Source organism: Oncorhynchus clarkii, chromosome 5, assembly GCF_045791955.1.
Source record: "Oncorhynchus clarkii lewisi isolate Uvic-CL-2024 chromosome 5, UVic_Ocla_1.0, whole genome shotgun sequence".
NCBI classification, from domain to species: Eukaryota; Metazoa; Chordata; class Actinopteri; order Salmoniformes; family Salmonidae; genus Oncorhynchus; species Oncorhynchus clarkii.
In genome coordinates, this window is record NC_092151.1 from 24,666,435 (window position 1) to 24,686,140 (window position 19,706).

Below are 19,706 nucleotides of genomic sequence, written 5' to 3' on the forward strand. Positions count from 1 at the left end.
GTCCACACCATCGGCTGGGCCCTCACGCCTCACCTGCTCTGTGTGTCGCTCCTCTGGGACTGCCAGAGCGCCTGTCTGCCTGCCTGCCTGTAGCCACTCCAGAGGGTAGAAGGTCAGTGGTGTTTCACAGTTTTGCCGGGTCTCCCCACAATCTATGGGCAGTTTTGTTTTCCCTCCCCTTTCCCTCTATTTTTTGGGGGGATTTTTTTTGCCATGGGGCAGAGATGAAAAAATGCAGTTTCATAGATCATCTCATGCTATTTTACACATTTTGCTATGAGGCTAAGAGAAAATGTTTGTGTTTTAGAGGTCAGGCATTCTTGAAAGATAGGTTAATCTCAAATATTTGTATTAAAATAAACACATTTGAAAAATAGATTTTGATAGGCCAAAGTATCAGCTATCACACCATGTAAAGGAGCAACTTCTTATTTGTATTTATTTATTCATAACATGCAAGTAGCTGGATTTATGCAAACTCTGTCAGACACCATAAAAGCCATTTACATTTTACAATTATTGTCCAACAAATGTTTAAAGGCCTTAATTATTTAATTATAACATATGATTCAAATCTGTAATACAAATCTCCAAACTTCTTTTTGTTTTGTTTTATAGCACTATTAAATGCTCCAGGACTAATTTTGTTAGCATTTTGGCATGTGTTTCTAGATTTAGAACATAAAACAGCATTTAGAAAGCAAACATTATCCCTTTGGTCTAGCACAGCAAATATTTCAGTTATTAAAGCATGTGTTGCAGAACAGTGATTACAATAATTATTCTGAATATTTACAACAACAAAAAATATCCTAAGGGGCTTAGCCATCAGTGACAGAGTTGACAAAAGATACTCCAAACAGACATATTTTTGCCTCTAAAAATAAAAGTTGGAGTTTACAAAAATTTCATTTTTATTCCTCATTGAAGTGGTGCACACGGAGCACTTTAGTTTTTCCTCAGTTACTTTATGACTTAAACCTAATTAAATGTAACATATTTAAACCAAAATTCATACTCTATTTTAATTTATCATGCAGATAGAGTTGACAGTTTATGATTGTGACCATGGTGATTCCAATAATGTTTGTTTAAATCTATCAAAAGTAGAGAATTTTACAGACCATGAGTGTTCTTGTTGCACTATATGTAACGAGAACATGAATAAGGGGTCCATTATGGTATAGCTGACCCTGCTCATTCCTGATTAATTTAGGATTTTAAAACACATCTCTGGACACAACTTTTAGGATTCATGTGAGAAATATTCTGTAAAGTAAAATCAAATTAAATTGTGTTAGTCACATACACAGAATACAACATCACAGTGAAATATTTACTTAAGAGCTCCTAACCAACAATGCAGATAAAAAAAACAATGGATAAAATAATAAATAAAAGTAACAAGTAATTAAAGAGCAGCAGTAAAATAACAATAGCGAGACTATATCCAGGGGGGTACCGGTACAGAGTCAACGTGCAGGGGCACCGGTTAGTTGAGGTAATATGTACATGTAGGTAGAGATATTAAAGTGACTATGCATAGATGATAACAACAGAGAGTAGCAGTAGTGTAAAAAAGGGGGGGCAATGCAAAGAGTCTGAGTAGACATTTGATTAGATGTTCAGCAGTCTTATGGCTAGAAGCTGTTCAGAAGCCTCTTGGACCTAGACTTGGCGCTCCGGTACAGCTTGCTGTGCGGTATCAGAGAGAACCGTCCTTGGCTAGTGGCTGGACTCTTTGACAATTTTTAGGGCCTTCCTTTGACACCGCCTGGTATAGAGGTCCTGGATAGCAGGAAGCTTGGCCACAGTGATGTACTGGGCCATTTGCATTACCCTCTGTAGTGCCTTGCGTTCGGAGGCCGAGCAGTTTCCATAACAGGCAGAGATGCAACCAGCTCTCGATGGTGCAGCTGTAGAAACTTTTGAGGATCTGAGGACCCATGCCAAATCTTTTCAGTCTCGTGAGGGGGAATAGATTTTGTCGTGCCATTTTCATGACTGTCTTGGTGTGCATGGACCATGTTAGTTTGTTGGTGATGTGGACACCAAGGAACTTGAAGCTCTCAATCTGCTCCACTGCAGCCCCGTCAATGAGAATGGGGGCATGCTCGGTCCCCTTTTTCCTGTAGCCCACAAGCATCTCCTTTGTCTTGATCACGTTGAGGGAGAGGTTGTTGTCCTGGCACCACACGGACAGGTCTCTGACCTCCTCCCTGTAGGCAATCTCGTCGTTGTTGGTGATCAGGCCCACCACTGTTGTGTCATCGGCAAATTTAATGATGGTTTTGGAGTCGTGCCTGGCCGTGCAGTCATGAGTGAACAGAGAGTGCAGGAGGGGACTGAGCACGCACCCCTGAGGGGCCCCTGTGTTGCGGATCAGCGTGGCGGATGTATTGTTACCTATTCTTACCACCTGTGCGCGGCCCGTCAGGAAGTCCAGGATCCAGTTGCAGAGGGAGGTGTTTAGTCCCAGGGTCCTTAGCTTATTGATGAGCTTTGAGGGCACTATGGTGTTGAACGCTGAGCTGTAGTCAATAAATAGCATTCTCACTTACGTTTTCCTTTTGTCCAGGTGGGAAAGGGCAGTGTGGAGTGCAATGGAGATTGCATCATCTGTGGATTTGAAGGGATGGTATGCAAATTGGAGTGGGTCTAGGGTTCCTGGGATGATGGTGTTTATGTGAGCCATGACCAGTCTTTCAAAGCACTTCATGGCTACAGACGTGAGTGCTACAGGTCGGGAGACATTTAGGCAGGTTACCATAGTGTTCTTGGCCAAAGGCACTATGGTGCTCTGCTTAAAACATGTTGGTATTACAGACTCGGACAGGGACAGGTTGAAAATGTCAGTGAAGACACCTGCCAGTTGGCCAGCGCATGCTCGCTGTACACGTCCTGGTAATCCATCTGGTCCTACAGCCTTGTGAATGTTGACCTGTTTAAAGGTCTTACTCACATCGGCTGCGGAGAGAGTGATCACACAGTCTTCCGGGAACAGCTGGAGCTCTCATCCATGTTTCAGTGTTATTTTTCTCGAAGCGAGCAAAGAAGTAGTTTAGCTCGTCTGGAAGGCCCGTGTCACTGGGCAGCTCTCGGCTGTGCTTGCCTTTGTAGTCTGTAATGGTTTGCAAGCCCTGCCACATCCGACGAGCATCAGAGCCAGTGTAGTGCGATTCGATTTTAGTCCTTTATTGACGCTTTGCCTGATTGATGGTTTGTCGGAGGGCATAGCAGGATTTCTTATCAGCTTCCGGGTTAGAGTCCCGCTCCTTGAAATCGGCAGCCTTAGCCTTTAGCTCAGTGTGAATGCTGCCTATAATCCATGGCTTCTGCTTGGGGTATGTACGTACGGTCACTGTGGGGATGACGTCATTAATGCACTTATTGATGAAGCCAATGACTGATGTGGTGTACTCCTCAATGCCATCGGAGGAATCCCGGAACATATTCCAGTCTGACCACTTTTTTATTGATCCAGTCACTAGTGCTTCCTGCTTTAATTTTTGCTTGTAAGCAGTAATCGGGAGGATAGAATTATGGTCATATTTGCCAAATGGAGGGCAAGGGAGAGCATTGTATGCGTCTCTGTGTGTGGAGTAAAGGTGGTGTAGAGTTTTTTTTCTTCTGGTTGCACTTTTAACATGCTGATAGAAATGTGTTGAATGAAGTTTCCCTGCATTAAAGTCCTCTACTATTAGCAGCGCCGCTTCTGGGTGAGCGTTTTCTTGTTTGCTTATGGAGGAATACAGCTCATTCAAAGCTGTCTTAGTGCCAGCCTCTGACTGTGGTGGTATGTTAACAGCTATGAAAAATACAGATGAAACTCTCTAGGTAGATAGTGTGGTCTACAGCTAATCATGAGATACTCTACCTCAGGCGAGCAATATCTCGAGACTTCCTTTGATATTGTGCACCAGCTGTTTTTTTTTTTACAAAAATACATAGTCAGCCGCCCCTTGTCTTACCAGACGCCGCTGTTCTATCCTGCCGGTACAGCGTATAACCAGCCAGCTGTATGTTGATAGTGTCGTCGTTCAGCCACGACTCTGTGAAGCATAAGATATTATAGTTTTGAATGTCCTGTTGGTAGTTTAATCTTGCGCGTAGGTCATCAATTTTATTCTCCAAAGTTTGCATGTTTGCTAGCAGAATGGGAAGGAAGTGGGGGTTTATTCAATCGCCTACAAATTCTCAGAAGGCAGTCGTCCCTCTGGCCCCGTTTTCTCCAGCCTCCTCTTCACGCAAATGACAGGGATCTGGGCCTGTTCCCAAGATAGCAGTATATCGTTCGCTTCGTTCTCGTCAGACTCGTTAAAGGAAAACTAGGATTCTGCCAGTCTGTGGTGAGTGACTGCAGTCCTAATGTCCAGAAGTTATTTTCGGTCATAAGAGACGGTAGGGGAAACATTATTGTTGGTGGTGTCCATTATAGTAATGGAAAGTAATAATATTGAAAGTATTTAGAAAATTCCTCAATTAAAATATTAACATTATAAAATTCCCCTAAATGTACATTTTAAGGTCAAATAATGCAAAATAAATAACTTTTTTATTTTTTTTTATTTTGCCGGACAACGATTGTCCCAAATTTCAAGAATCACTGTTCTAATTTCCTACTATTCCACACATTTTGCCATGAGGCTGAGAGAAATTTCTGCAGTTTTAAAGTTAATTTCCTGTAGTATTGTGGGGGTTGTGGGGGTGTGTGCTACTCCAGTGTAGAAGGTATTGTAACCCACCACCATGGTGCTGAGCTGGACTCTGGTTTCAGTTGTTGTCAAATGCTGCTGCCTACTGGTTAGTCATGGTAAAGTGAGGGGAAAATGGAGGTAGACACAGCCAGTGTTAAATCAATAGATATTGGTAATGACTATAGGTTATCGTCGCAAAACCTGAAGTTAGATAGAAACACACAATTCTATATTTCTATACTGAGTTCACTCCTATCACTATAAGACAAAACATTCACACTATTCTGTTTGACCATTTGACGCCTGTCCGTCTGCATGCACAATTTGGAAAGTACAAATGAACATGCATGCGTGTTTGTATGTATTTGTGCCTTTACATTTGTGTGTATGTGTGTGTCACCTCCTCTGTGGGTTTTGTCTGTAATGCGACAGTAATCCAGACTGAACAGTCTCATATTCAGAGAACACACATCCCTACCTGCCTTATCTGAGGGCAAGAATAGAGAGATTGCAAAGCTGATATCCTATAACTATAGCAGATCCCAGGAGGCTTATAGGTGATGCTTGAATAAGGAGACCTTGTTTGACTCCCAAATGGCACCCTATTCCCTATATAGTGCACTACATTTGACCAGAACCAAAGAAGTGCACTATGTAAGGAATAGGATGCCATTTTAGTCGTACATTCAGCTCTACTGCAGAGACAGGAAGACTCAGCTCAGCTCGCCTCGGCTGGGACACCAAGTTATGCAGCTCTGTAGGTGTGAACAAATATATATTCAGCATGTTCCGCACAGCATGTTCTGCATCAAGCGTCAACCCAAGTCATTACATTTCAGATTCATTAGTTTAGGATCGGTATATTGCGTTTGTATTTGCCAAAGAGATACAGAAGAGTGCTTTGGTTTGGTTTCTAATCCACAGTTCAGAGTTGTGAGATATGTAGATGTTTAACACACCCCAGTGTCTGGTGTTTGTATGTATGGAGAAAAAGGAGCCTAACCCTGAGTACCCCATGAGTGGATACAGTAGCACATCTCTCCTGAGTTGGACTGCAGTGTCAAGGGGAAAAGTCTGCCAACAACATTCTATGAACCTCTACTGTATTGTTCACCATAAAAGGCAGAAATACCTAAGAGACTACACAGAGCAGCAAGTACAATTTGTATAAACCTGCTGGCAATTCAATCAAGAGCACAGTGTGTCATATCATGTTGCTAATGTATCATGCTTAAAGAGAGGGTAAAATCAAGCAGACAGTGTTCTTTAATTCTAAGTTGCGGTATGACGAGGTGGAATGTTTGGATGAAAAGCTCACGAGACATGAAGCTTGCCAGCTCTGAATACTTGGACAGAGAGTATGGAGAGGCCATTATATAGTAAACCAGAATCTGAGAGAATCAGAGAAAGTCCACTTCCAGTATAATATGCCAGTGTGTGTGTGTGTGTGTGTGTGTGTGTCCTCACTGTTACTTCACTGACCCTGTTATTTCCTCTATCTCGACAGCACACCCATGGACCACCATGATGCATACTCAATCATGCATAGGCCAGCAATATGATTTACAATTTGAAACATAGCTAGTGGTTGAGCTGATTGAAACCATGACGAACTAATCTAAAGTATTTTCCCAAAAGTGATTTTAATAGTTCTCCAATGAAATACTTGGACACAAAAGTTAGGTAACATCCCCCCTTTCCCATCCTAAGTATCCTCCCTCTTACTGTATGACTTAACTTGGGAAATGTGTCTGTGTGTTTGTGCGTGCATGTCTGGGTGTGAGTATGTGTACAGTAAGAACGACACAAACAAAAGGCTATGAACTTCCCTCTAAAAGGGGCGGGGTGCAACTTCCTTAGGCAGGACAGAACCCCTCTGATCCTGCCCCCTTAACACTTTTGTGTTCTTTCAGTGGAGGTGACAAAGGTAGGTCTCCTCTGATTCCAGGACAGAGACATAGCCTCAGGATATCAGTTACAACCTGTTCTCTCAGACTTAGAGCCCACTGTAGATCCTACTGTATAGCTGCAACACAATAAGCCAGACATGGAGAATGGTTAGGGGCATGAGTTTCCCTAACCATACAGCCTGACCAGGAAAAACTCTTGAGTCCTAGTTATATGCTTAAAGCCTCATAACCTTTGCCTAGAGTTTTTTCTAGTCAAGTCACATGGTCAGGAAAAACTCCTGGCCCTAGTAATGGTGTTAAAGAGCCACTTTAGAGAATTAGAGAATGGTCCAGTCGACCACATACAGAGCAAAGAGTAATAACTCTGACCAGGCACTCTGGTACTCTTCCATTCATAGCCAAACTGGGAAATCCCAGAAAGTGGTCTGACTTGACTCCAGTACAGCATTTCCCTGAGTTCTGGAGAATTGGTTTAAGCTAAACTGATAATCATTGCAGCCAGAAATTAATGCTAATTAGATTGAACTGATTAAAACAATGCATATGTAATGCTATTGTCAGTAATGCTATTGTGTATGGTAATTATACAATATACTCTCCCGTCCATATGTATTTGGACAGTGAAGCAAACATTTACTCCAGCATTTTGGATTGGAGTTTCATATGTGGCAGTACAGAATGTCACAATTTATTTGAGGGTATTTTCATATACAGTCAGACCCCTTGACTTTTTCCACATTCTGTTACGCCTTATTCTAATGGATGAAATATTTTTTTGCCCCTCATTAATCAATTTCAAGTCTCATAGAAAAGGGTCTGAATACTTATGTAAATAAGGTACTTCTGTTTTTTATTTTTATTACACTTGCAGAAAAATTTTCAGTTTTTTTGTTATTATTTTTGTTTTTGTTTTCTGCAATAGGGACTGAATGGTGAATGATGAGTGGGGTAATTTTCTTTCTAAGTGAATAGATAAGATGTTTCTGAACACATTTAAATAAATCCTGATAATGCCATGATTCTGAAACAATTATGAATGAATCATAAATAAGAATAAGTGAGAAGGCTACAACAAAATAAACTAACCTCTCACCATTGCAATAACAGGGGAGATTAGCATTTTGGGGGGGGGTGTACAAGTGTAGGATGTCAATTTGATCAATCTGTTCTTTCTAAGAATTTTCCTGTGTCGCTGGAAATGCAGATGAGATTGGTGATTTACATAAATTCACTGAAAACCCACACTAACACACGTTATATTAATATTAATTTGGCCTAATTTTGGCCAGATAATAGCCTAACCACCGATCAAGAAACATTATGGACTAAATGTCAAATTAAGTTCTTACACCTGTACGATCTTTGTGCCTCTGTACAGAGGCTCACTTATCATTCTTCACGATTCATCCCTAATAATCCATAATCATGGTAGTATCCACATTAATGGAGAAGTGTTCAGAAACATCTTCTATTCTTACTTTCGATAAAAGTGACTCCAACATGACATTTGTCAGACGTTCTTATCCATAGCAATTTACAGGAACAATTAGGGTTAAGTGACTTGCTCAAGACAACATCGACAGATTTTTTACCTATTCGTCTTGGGGCTGCTGCCCTATGTAGATAGACATGAAACACTGGTCACTTTAATAATGGAACACTGGTCACTTTCATCATGTGTACATACTGTTTTACTCATTTTATATGCATAAAACAGTGTTCTATTCAAGGCAATTCTATTCAACTATTGCTGTACATATACTATTCTATCCCACGTATTATACAGATACACTACATGTTGTATCCACATACTTTCCATAATGTCTATACATCCCGTCACATACACTGAACAAAAATCTAAGCGCAACATGTAAAGTGTTGGTCCCATGTTTCATGAGCTGAAATGAAAGATCCCAGAAATGCATTCACCTGACAGGTGTGGCATATCAGGAAGATTATTCAACTTCTTCAGGCTAGGGTCTATTTTTCTCAATTTCCGCCTGACTGACGTGCCCAAAGTAAACTGCCTGTTGCTCAGGCCCTGACGCCAGGATATGCATATAATTGGTACCATTGGAAAGAAAACACTCTGAACTTTGTAGAAATCTTAAAATAATGTAGGAGACTATAACACAATAGATGTGGTAGGCAAAAATCGAAAGAAAAACCAACCAACATTTTTTTTTTTTTTGCGTGCCCATGCTTTTCCAGTGGAACATGAAGGGAAAAAAATAAATCTAGCTCCCAGTATGCAATTCCTATGGCTTCTACTGGGTATCAGTAGTCTTTGTTCAAGGTTTCAGGCTTGTTTCTTCCAAAACGAGTAAGAACTATGAGTTTTACCACAGGGACACAGACTTGGAAATTCGTGTATGCGAGCGCGACGAAGAGGACACGCACCTGCTAATATCATTTTCCTATTAAACATACTTCTTTCCGTACGAAATATTATAGTTTAATTACATTTTAGGGTATCTGAGGTTTATATAGAAACGTATTTTGACTTGTTTTAACAAAGTTTAGCAGTAGCTTTTTGGATTCCTTTCTCTGCATGTTGAACGAGTGGATTACTCAAATTGATGGTGCCAACTAAACTTTTTGGGATATAAAGAAGGATTTTATCTAACAAAACGACACTACATGTTGTAGCCGGGACCCTTTGGATGACAAATCAGAGGAAGATTTTCAAAAAGTAAGTGAATATTTAATCGCTATTTGTGAATTTATGAAACCTGTGCCGGTGGAAAAACATTTTGAGGTGGGGCCCTTTCCTCAAACAATCGCATGGCATGCTTTCGCTGTAAAGCCTACTGTAAACCGGACAGTGCAGTTTGATAATTTGTATGATTATTTATTTTAATTGCGCGCCCTCCAGTTACATCGGAAGTTGTCCCGTTAGTGGACACCTAGCCTTTTTTAAGCAGCATGAACATTACACCTTGTGCTGGGGACAATAAAAGGCCACTCTAAATGTGCAGTTTTGTCACACAACACAATGCCACAGATGTCTGAATTTTTGAGGGAGTGTGCAATTGGCATGCCGACTGCAGGAATGTCCACCAGAGCTGTTGCCAGAGAATTGAATGTTAATTTCTCTACCATACAATGTCGTTTTAGAGAATTTGGCAGTACGTCCAACCGGCCTCACAACCTCAGAGCACATCTATGGTGTCATGTGGGCGAGCGGTTTGCTGATGTTAATGTTGTGAACAGAGTGCACCATGGTTTTGGTAAAGTTATGGTTTGGACAGGAATAAGCTACGGACAATGAACACAATTTCATTTTATCGATTGCAATTTGAATGCACAGAGATACCGTGACAAGATCCTGAGGCCCATTGTCGTGCCATTTATCCGCCACCATCACCTCATGTTTGAGCATGAAAATGCACGGCTCCATGTCGCAAGGATCTGTACACAATTCCTGGAAGCTGAAAATGTTCCAGTCCTTCCACGGCCTGCATACTCACCAGAGATGTCACCCATTGAGCATGTTTGGGCAGTACTGGATCGATGTGTCGCAACCAACCACCTTTTTAAAAATGTATTTATGACAACAGACGCTCATCTGTATTCTCAGTCATGTGAAATCCATAGATTATGGCCTAATGAATTTGTTTCAATTGAGTGATTTCCTTCTATGAACTGTAACTCAGTAAAATCTTAGAAATGATTGCATGTTGTGTATATAGTTTTGTTCATTATTTATTTATACTCCAGACTCTGACATTGCTCATCCTAATATTTACATATTTCCTAATTCCACAATTTTTTATTTTAGATTTGTGTGTATTGTTTTGTATTGTTAGATATTACTGCACTGTTGGAGCTAGGAACATTCCGCTACATTCGCAACAACATCTGCTAAATAAGGGAATTTAAGTACCCGGCGTAAAACTGTTTTAGTGATTTAGGGTGAACACATGGAGTAGAGCTTGAACCAACCACCTGCTGTGTCATGAAGGTGCAGACCTCTTTGTAGAGGCTGTAGTTTTGCTTGCATACAAGGAGGCGACAAGTTTGACTAAGTTTCAAAACACCAAGTAGTAGTAGTTGTAGTACTAATCCATCTGAATTCAAGTGAGGAAAAAAAAAAAAAAAGGGAGGGTAAAATAAATTGAAGAGGAAAAAAGATATGGGTGGAGATGTGGAGGTAGGCGTTCAGAATCAAGGAGAGACATGTTTTTTTTTTAAATCTCAACGAGGGAGGGATCCCTCTCTGAGTGCTTAAAGAGTCGACACACGGTCCTCCTTGACACACATTCCAAGTCAGCCCCACGTCTCCGCAACTGACCCTGTTTTCACTGGACGACCCACAGCTGCATCATGGGAAAACAGAAGGCGCTTATGGACAAGCTCGCAAGGACCTTTCAGGTCCGTCACATGCTGCTACGCCAGGCTCTGGCAGAGTGCCTGGGAACCCTGATACTGGTGGTGAGTAGAGACTGTTCTACATTACTACAATAGTATTACCTATGTATGTAAAACCCTATTAAAGTGAGTGGGTGAATGTGAATTGGAAACACAGTACCATACTATTATTATCTATCGCTTGTCGGTATGAAAAGAATGTCTTCAAAATTATGGATGAAGCATGTAATTAAGCAAAGTGATGGTTAATTAAGCATCTAATATTCTCTGATGACTTAATTGCTTGTTTTCTAATTAATTTCACATTGAACTTTTGTGGAATTGCATCTTAATCTAAATGTGTTGTTTGAAGCAGTGCTTTGAGCTTGGGTGTGAATGTAAAATTATAGTTCTTCCCACATTGTTAGCACAAGCAGAACTGACACTGTGAATTATATTATCAGCTTGTTAATATTATTTTATTATCACATTTTAATTAACCTCTCAAGTCTACATGAAAAACCTACACTGAAAATAAACATCCTTTTCTTTAAATTGATACATTTAAAGGACTTCAAATAGTTTTCCATATAGCAATGTTAATTTATTCTGAGGAAAAGAGAGATTATCACATAATTGTTCATGCTTCCTTGGAGATTTTACATTCCATATTTACATGAATTCACTTCATCTCTCTGTAAAATACACAAATTGATTAAACTGTTAAATGATCTATAATTCATTCATGAACATTTTCACCTGAATACCTGCTTTAGGAAAAACTCAAAACCTAGCCTTCGAGACAAATCTACGGAATAGAATAGAACCTTGCCCACTAAGGTGAAAAAGTCATCCACGTAGGTAAGGCCCTGGCATCCCTGTTGGTATTCCGCTAAATCCAAATAAAACACATGAGGTTAACCCACAAACAGCTACCTGGGGTCAGCTGTTTCCAATATTTACCCCCATACAGAACAATAACAGAAGCTGGAGGGAAGATACAAACTGAGAGGGGGCGGTTTTGCCATCTGGTATTTTTCTGGCCTGCAGCGTGAGAGGTGTGACTGATGTCTGATCCACTGTTTGGCCACACTACTGAGTGAAGACTTATGCCTCCCTGGCAAACATAACTCCCTTGGCCCTGACTGCCTGAAGGCAGGTCTTCTCTGCTCTAAGGAAGGCTCCACAGGTAGATTTTATAGATAGGATCCTCTATAGGCAGCATAACCCACCCACCACAACACACTGTTGATTAAATGCATATAGAAAGATGATATATTTCCAAGGAAACTCAGCATATATGTATGTTTCTGTATGATCCACCGTGCTGCTTTGTTGAAAAAACGTCCACCACCAGAACCCCTGGGCTCCGTAGCCCACCCTTATCAACACACACATGGCCTGTCGGGTCATTGGAAGCCACACCTCAGTCAAGATCAGTAGGCAAAATGGCCACATGCATGGCACAGCAAGCGGATACTCAGGTCAAGCTGTTAAAGGCATTGATCGTCTTGGGTGACCTGAGCTAAAGTCCAAAAAACATATTTGAAATGGTACTAGACCACCGCTCGACCACAGGCATTTTTTGGATCCAGAGTGCACAAAGAACTCAGACGAAAGCTGATTGAAAAACTATTTTGGCCTGACAACAAATTGACTAAAGCAGAAACAGACTGGACTGGTACAGGCTATTCTCCATCCATCCTCCATTCTCACAGATCTACACATACAGGCAGTCTACACATAGCTACAGACTGTCAGTCTGTATGTGATATGCATGCCATAGTAAACTTGTTGATGATGTTGATGACCCTTATATATACTGTATTTAGGGGATTTGTATAATGTTAAAACATGTATTCAACAAGACTATAACACAACAACAACACTACAGTGTTCACGTGGGTTTGGTTACCCATGCACAGTGTTTCTCCTTTAACCTGTCTCTCTCCCTTCTCTGTAGATGTTTGGCTGTGGTGCGGTGGCCCAGCTGGTGCTAAGTGGTGGCTCCCATGGAATGTTCCTTACCGTCAACTTTGCCTTTGGCTTCGCAGCTACACTGGGCATCCTGGTCAGCGGACAGATCTCAGGTGAGGGGGGCGTTACTGTCTGAGAGTAGCGAGTCTATTGGGAGTCATCGGTTGCCTATTGTGACAGACACATTATACCTAAGGTAAACTGACACTAATATAAAGTGCAATATTTACCCTTGTTGATGGTTTTTTTTTAAGGTAAAACAGTCAGAGGGAAAGAGAGAGCGAGAGAGAGAGAAAGGGTGAGAGAGCGAGAGAGAGAGCGCAGTAGAAAACAGTAGACATCAGAGAAGCTCACAGAGACAAGAAGTACGATGCTGGCTTGCCCCTTGAATTTTAAAGCCATTGGGTCCATGATTGAAAGAAAAGTGTGAAATCGCAAATTGCGTTATTACTTTATTCACTATACAAGGATTAATCTGTCAAAGCAAAGGAACATAGATTTCCACAGTTCACTTGTGCCCACGTTTTTCAATGCCTAATACACATGGCAGCCTTGAAAATAAAATTAATCTCTCCAATTTACTGTCACAGAGACCTCCCGTCCTAACAGGCATTTACTGAGTCTACCTACTATTGCGGCAGATAGTCCTTTTTTTCCCTCAGAGAAAAGATTTTAAGAGAATCATCTTTGGTCTTGATAGGCTCTGGTTGTTTTCCCTCACTCATTTTCTCTCACTCAGAGACTGGATTTTAAAAGAGATGGTCTTGGGTGTTTTTTACTCAGAGAAAATTGAATTGAATAGAATAGAATGAAATTGACAAATGGAAATTCACCATTTTCCAAATTGTTCTTTGTCACAGGAGGCCACCTGAACCCAACGGTGACCTTCGCCCTCTGTCTATTGGGGAGAGAACCTTGGAGGAAATTCCCTGTGTTTTTCTTGTTCCAGACTATAGGGGCCTTCCTGGGAGCTGGGATCATATTTGGCATGTATTTTGGTTAGTAGGATTCTGATCATTTATATTTTCAGAAATGTACAAACAGCAACAACAATAGTTTTTCCAGTGGCCATATTTCACCTAAAACATTCTCAAGACTGTCAACGTTGAGACTGTCTGAAAATAACTGTTATTTTCTCCCTAAGGGAGTTTCAAGGTTCTACAGCTACTGTAGATGATACCACACACACTGTGATCTCTTATATCTTGCCGTGGTTTCTCCAGATGCGTTGTGGGACTACGGCCAAGGAACACTGATCGTTGTGGGGGAGAATGCCACTGCTGGGATCTTTGCCACATATCCCTCCAAACATCTCACTCTGGTTAATGGATTCTTTGACCAGGTACATTCACGCTATTAGTATACTATAGTATATTAGTATTCCGTATTAGGACAGCCTCAGAATCACAAGTAGTTATATGGAATATTATCCTGTATAAAACCGTTGTACATAACAACATGCACATTCCTGCAACAACCATGTAAAACTGAGCTTGGCTGTGTTACAGATTATAGGCACAGCAGCTCTGATCGTGTGTATCCTGGCCATCGTGGACCCCTACAACAACCCCATCCCCCGGGGCCTGGAGGCCTTCACGGTGGGGTTTGTGGTGCTGGTCATCGGCCTGTCAATGGGCTTCAACTCGGGCTACGCTGTCAACCCTGCCAGGGACCTGGGCCCACGCATCTTTACTGCCCTGGCTGGCTGGGGTGGTGAGGTCTTCACGTGAGTTTTGGATTTTTCTCCTGTTTTTCTTTTTCTGTGTAATAGCTCTGCTTTCCCTGTTCTCCATAAACACACAACCTTGTCTCTGTCTTGGTCTCCCACAGGGCTAATGCCTACTGGTTCTTTGTGCCAATCTTTGCCCCCTTCATTGGTGCAGTGTTGGGGGTGATGGTGTACCAGCTGATGGTGGGGTACCATGTGGAGGGAGAAGCACGAGAGAAGAAGGAAGAGGAGGAGAAGGAGGAGCAAGATGAAAGGCTCAAATTGTCCAGCCTAACTACCAAGGACAGTGCATGAGTTCATGAATATTCTTGCCGTGACCCATTTTAAACACTCTTTATGTAAATAATATATATGTGTGTGTAGTACACTCTTAGAAAAAATGGTTATTTGACTGTCCCCATAGGATAACCCTTTTGGGTTCTACATGGAACCCAAAAGGGTTCTTCCAAAGGTTCTCCTATGGGGACAACAACTTTCTTTTCTAAGAGTGTATCTTTTTATAGATTTTATATCTTGCCTTGATTACAAACACATTTCCTTGTGGGTATTATTAAAGTATAACTTCTCAATCAATCAATCATTCATCATTTCCCACCAGGTTCAACCTCGGGAGACAGTAAGGATCGAGCGAAACAGTTTGTCAACTGTACACACACACTGTAGCTGCAGCTTCAGTATGTCTGTCACTTTCAACATCAGAAACTCCTTCAAATCTAGAAAATAACAAAACAGAAACAGTCTTCCTTTATGCCACCTTGCTGACAAAACTGCTATAGTGATGCTTTGGCACAGATAAACAGGAAAACAAAAAGCTCAATGCTGAAGAAGTATCACCTCACATACATTTGAAATGTGATGCTTTGTTGAATTTGTGTCAGGATCCAAGAGACTACATTGCATCTAGATTTTACTAAGTTTTGCCCTTACAGTAAGGATTCTGGTTCTACTGAATTTGACATGCTATAAACATAGAACTATAATCTAAACTATCCTTATATCTACATGTATATTTTACACATTCATTTTACACATATAGCTCAGACACTGCCACTAACCAAGCAATAGAGTCTGTTGTACACGCACTAACATTACAGGGGCGCTGCAGCATTACCAGTATGATCCTGTCCATTTAAAATGTGAGTGAGATCTTTCAAAGAGCTATGCTGAACAGTTTACTGCAATGACAACGAAAAAAAGATTACTGAAATCAATCTAACTTTGGACCGCTTTACGGTACACTGTGAGAAAAATAACTAACATGATTGACTGCTTCAGGTAAACCTTAGCCTGATTTAAAAAGGTCAACGTGTTCGTGGAAAATGTCAAACAAACAAACTAAATATTTGTTTACCTCTAAATACAGTTCCAAAACCTTGAATTGTTTGCCCCTTTACATTTGCTAGTACCAAATTCTGGGTAACCTACTTGAACACAGCAGTGATATGTCTATATTGTAACCACAGCCTATGCCATATGACACAGTCATGTCTATTGGTTTTCAATACATTTCGTCAGGCATAAGTCTGCTATGGCCTGCTAGCATGATTTGCTGATAGAGTGTGAAAAGAGGGTACAAGAGGATATGGTGGATAAGATGCAGGCAGGTGAACTGTAGGACTATATTTCAAGCTCGTCTTGAGGATAGGGAGGGTCAAGAGGAGTTCCTCTGATCTGTTCTTTATTAAAGAGCTCTACTGCCTAGTGCCTGCTTACTCTACTATCGTTGGCTCACATTAACAGAGTGGTTAAGGGAAGACACACAAGATCAATATTTCACAGTTATTCTCATAAGAAACCAAGCATTGGCCAACAGTATAACAAATACTGCTCTTAGAAACCTCTCTGGTGTAGGCGGGACGCTTGCGTCCCACATGGCCAATAGCCAGGGAAAATGCAGAGCGCCAAATTCAAATACATTTCTATAAAAATCTAACTTTCATTAAATTACACATGCAAGATAGCAAATTGAAGCTACACTCGATGTGAATCCAGCCAACAAATCAGATTTCAAAAAAGCTTTTCGGCGAAAGCATAAGATGCTATCATCTGATGATAGCACAACAGTAAACAATGAGAGTAGCATATTTCAACTCTGCAGGTGCGACACAAAACACAGAAATAAAATATAAATCATGCCTTACCTTTGACAAGCTTCTTTTGTTGGCACTCCTACATGTCCCATAAACATCACAAATGGTCATTTTGTTCGATTAATTCCGTATTTCTAAACGTATAGGTATTTCTAAACGTATATAATCGATCAAATGAAGACGGGATGATCTGTGTTCAATACAGGAGCAAAACAAACTGACGCAGGTTACGCGCCTCTATCAAAAGGTACACATGAAGTGACGTTCTGAGCTATGGTACTTCTTTATTACACAAAGGAAAAACCTCAACCAATTTCTACAAACTGGTGACATCCAGTGGAAGCGGTAGGAACTGCAGGAAAGAGAGTGACTTAAAAAAAAAAAAGAAATCTGAATGGTTTGTCCTCGGGGGTTTCACCTGCTAAATATTTATCCGTTATTTTACCAGGTAAGTTGACTGAGAACACGTTCTCATTTGCAGCGACAACCTGGGGAATAGTTACAGGGGAGAGGAGGGGGATGAATGAGCCAATTGTAAACTGGGGATTATTAGGTGATGGTTTGAGGGGCAGAATTTAGCCAGGACACCCTACTCTTACAGTAAGTGCCATGGGATCTTTAATGACCTCAGAGAGTCAGGACACCCGCTTAACATCCCATCCGAAAGACAGCACCCTACACAGGGCAGTGTCCTCAATCACTACCCTGGGGCATTAGACCAGGGGAAAGAGTGCCTCCTTATGTCCCTCCAACACCACTTCCAGCAGCATCTGGTCTACCATCCAGGAACTGACCAGGACAAACCCTGCTTAGCTTCAGAAGCAAGCCAGCAGTGGTATGCAGGGTGGTATGCTGCTGTTGTGGTAAGTTCTGTTATACACACAGACATGATTCAAACAGTTTTAGAAACTTCAGAGTGTTTTCTATCCAATACTAATAATAATATGCATATATCAGAATCTGGGACAGAGTAGGAGGCAGTTCAGTTTGGGCACACTATTTATCCAAAAGTGAAAATGCTGCCCCCAACCCCAAACAGGTTAATCTGTTACCAGATCTGTTCAAGTTCTGTTCATTCCTTCAATATGAAACAGCAGTGGAAGCTGGCAGACAGAAAATACCTGAAGTGTTAAAATATGTGGTCATTTTCTAAGCTGAGGATATGGTGTTCTCCTAAGGTGTTGCATAAGAGAGGAAAAACAAATCAACAGACATCATGAAGGAAAAATCCAATAAATCAGAGAATAATCACTAAGGCACAGCAGAGTTTTCTGAGACTGTTTATCAATAGTACACACATACACACACATACAAACACACACATTGACAAACACTGTAGAAGCAGCTTCAGTATGTGTGTCACTTTCAACATCAGAAATTCCTTCAAATCTAGAAAATAACAAAACTTCCTTTATGCTGCCTTGTTGACAAAATGCTATAGCGATGCTTTGGCACAGATAAACAGGAAAACAAAATGCTCAAAGCTGAAGAAGTATCACCTCTCACGCATTTCACATGTGGTGCTTTGTTAAATTTGTGACAGCATCCAAGAGACGATAGGACACCTAGATAAAGCCATCAAAGGAAGTTGAGCACCAGTATACAGTTGGACTATTTTTACTATGATTTGCCCTAATAGTTAAGATTCTATACTGAACAAAAATATAAACGCAACATGTAAAGTGTTCGTTCCATGTTTTATGAGCTGAAATAAAAGATCCCCGTAATTTTCCATATGCACAAAAAGCTTATTCCTCTCAAATTTTGTGCATACACGTTTTTGCATCCCTGTTAGTGAGCCTTTTTCCTTTGACAAGATAATTCATAAACCTGACAAGTGTGGCATATCAAGAAGCTGATTAAACAGCATGATCATTACACAGGTGCACCTTGTGCTGGGGACAATAAAAGGCCCATCTAAAATGTGCAGTTTTGTCACACAACACAATGCAACATATGTCACAAGTTTTGAGGAAGAGTGCAATTGGCATGCCGACTGCAGGAATGTCAACCACAGCGGTTGCCAGACTATATGTTGCCTCCAACACCGTTTTAGTACGTCCAACCAGCCTCACAACCGCAGACCACGTGTAACCATGCCAGCCCAGGTCCTCCACATCCAGATTCTTCACCTGCGGGATCATCTGAGACTAGGCAACCAAACAGCTGATGAAACTGTGGGTTTGCACAACTAAAGAATTTCTGCACAAACTGTCAGAAACAGTCGAAGGGAAGCTCATCTGCGTGCTCGTCATCCTCACCAGGGTCTTGACCTGACTGCAGTTCGGGGTAGGAACGGACTTCAGTGGGCAAATGCTTACCTCCGATGGCCACTGGCACGCTAGAAAGTGTACTTTTCACGGATCAATCCCAGGTTCAACTGTACCAGGCAGATGCATGGCTTTGTGTGGGCAAGCGGTTTGCTGATGTCAACATTGTGAACAGAGTGTCCAAAGCTGATGGTGGGGTTATGGTATGGGAAAGAATAAGCTATGGACAATGAACACAATTGCATTTTATTGATGGCAATTTGAATGCACAGAGATAACGTGACGAGATCCTGAGGCCCATTGTCATGCCATTCATCCGCCGCCAATCAACTCATGGTAGAGCATGACAATGCACAGCCCCATGTCGCAAGGATCTATACACAATTCCTGGAAGCTGAAAATGTCCCAGTTCTTCCATGGCCTGCATACTCACCAGACATGTCACCCACTGAGCATGTATGGGATGCTCTCGATCGATGTGTACGACAGTGTGTTCCAGTTCCCGCCAATATCCAGAACCTTTGCACAGCCATCGAAGAGGAGTGGGACAATATTCCACAGGCCACAATCAACAGCCTGATCAACTCTATGCGAAGGAGATGTGTTGCGCTGCATGAGGCAAATGGTGGTCACACCAGATACTAACTGGTTTTCTGATCCACACACGCCCCTAACTATTTATT

At 41.3% G+C, this 19,706-nt stretch overlaps 1 protein-coding gene across 1 annotated transcript; it reads left to right on the top strand.

The window, feature by feature from the left end:
• Window positions 1-10,848: 10,848 nt before the first annotated feature.
• On the top strand, window positions 10,849-15,236 carry LOC139409908 (aquaporin 3b). The gene is made up of 6 exons (XM_071155320.1): window positions 10,849-11,041; window positions 12,921-13,047; window positions 13,795-13,932; window positions 14,158-14,276; window positions 14,443-14,660; window positions 14,765-15,236. Exons 1-6 carry the CDS (start codon window positions 10,934-10,936, stop codon window positions 14,955-14,957), a joined length of 903 nt encoding a protein of 300 aa, XP_071011421.1. The 5' UTR covers window positions 10,849-10,933; the 3' UTR covers window positions 14,958-15,236.
• The last annotated feature ends 4,470 nt before the right edge of the window (window positions 15,237-19,706 follow it).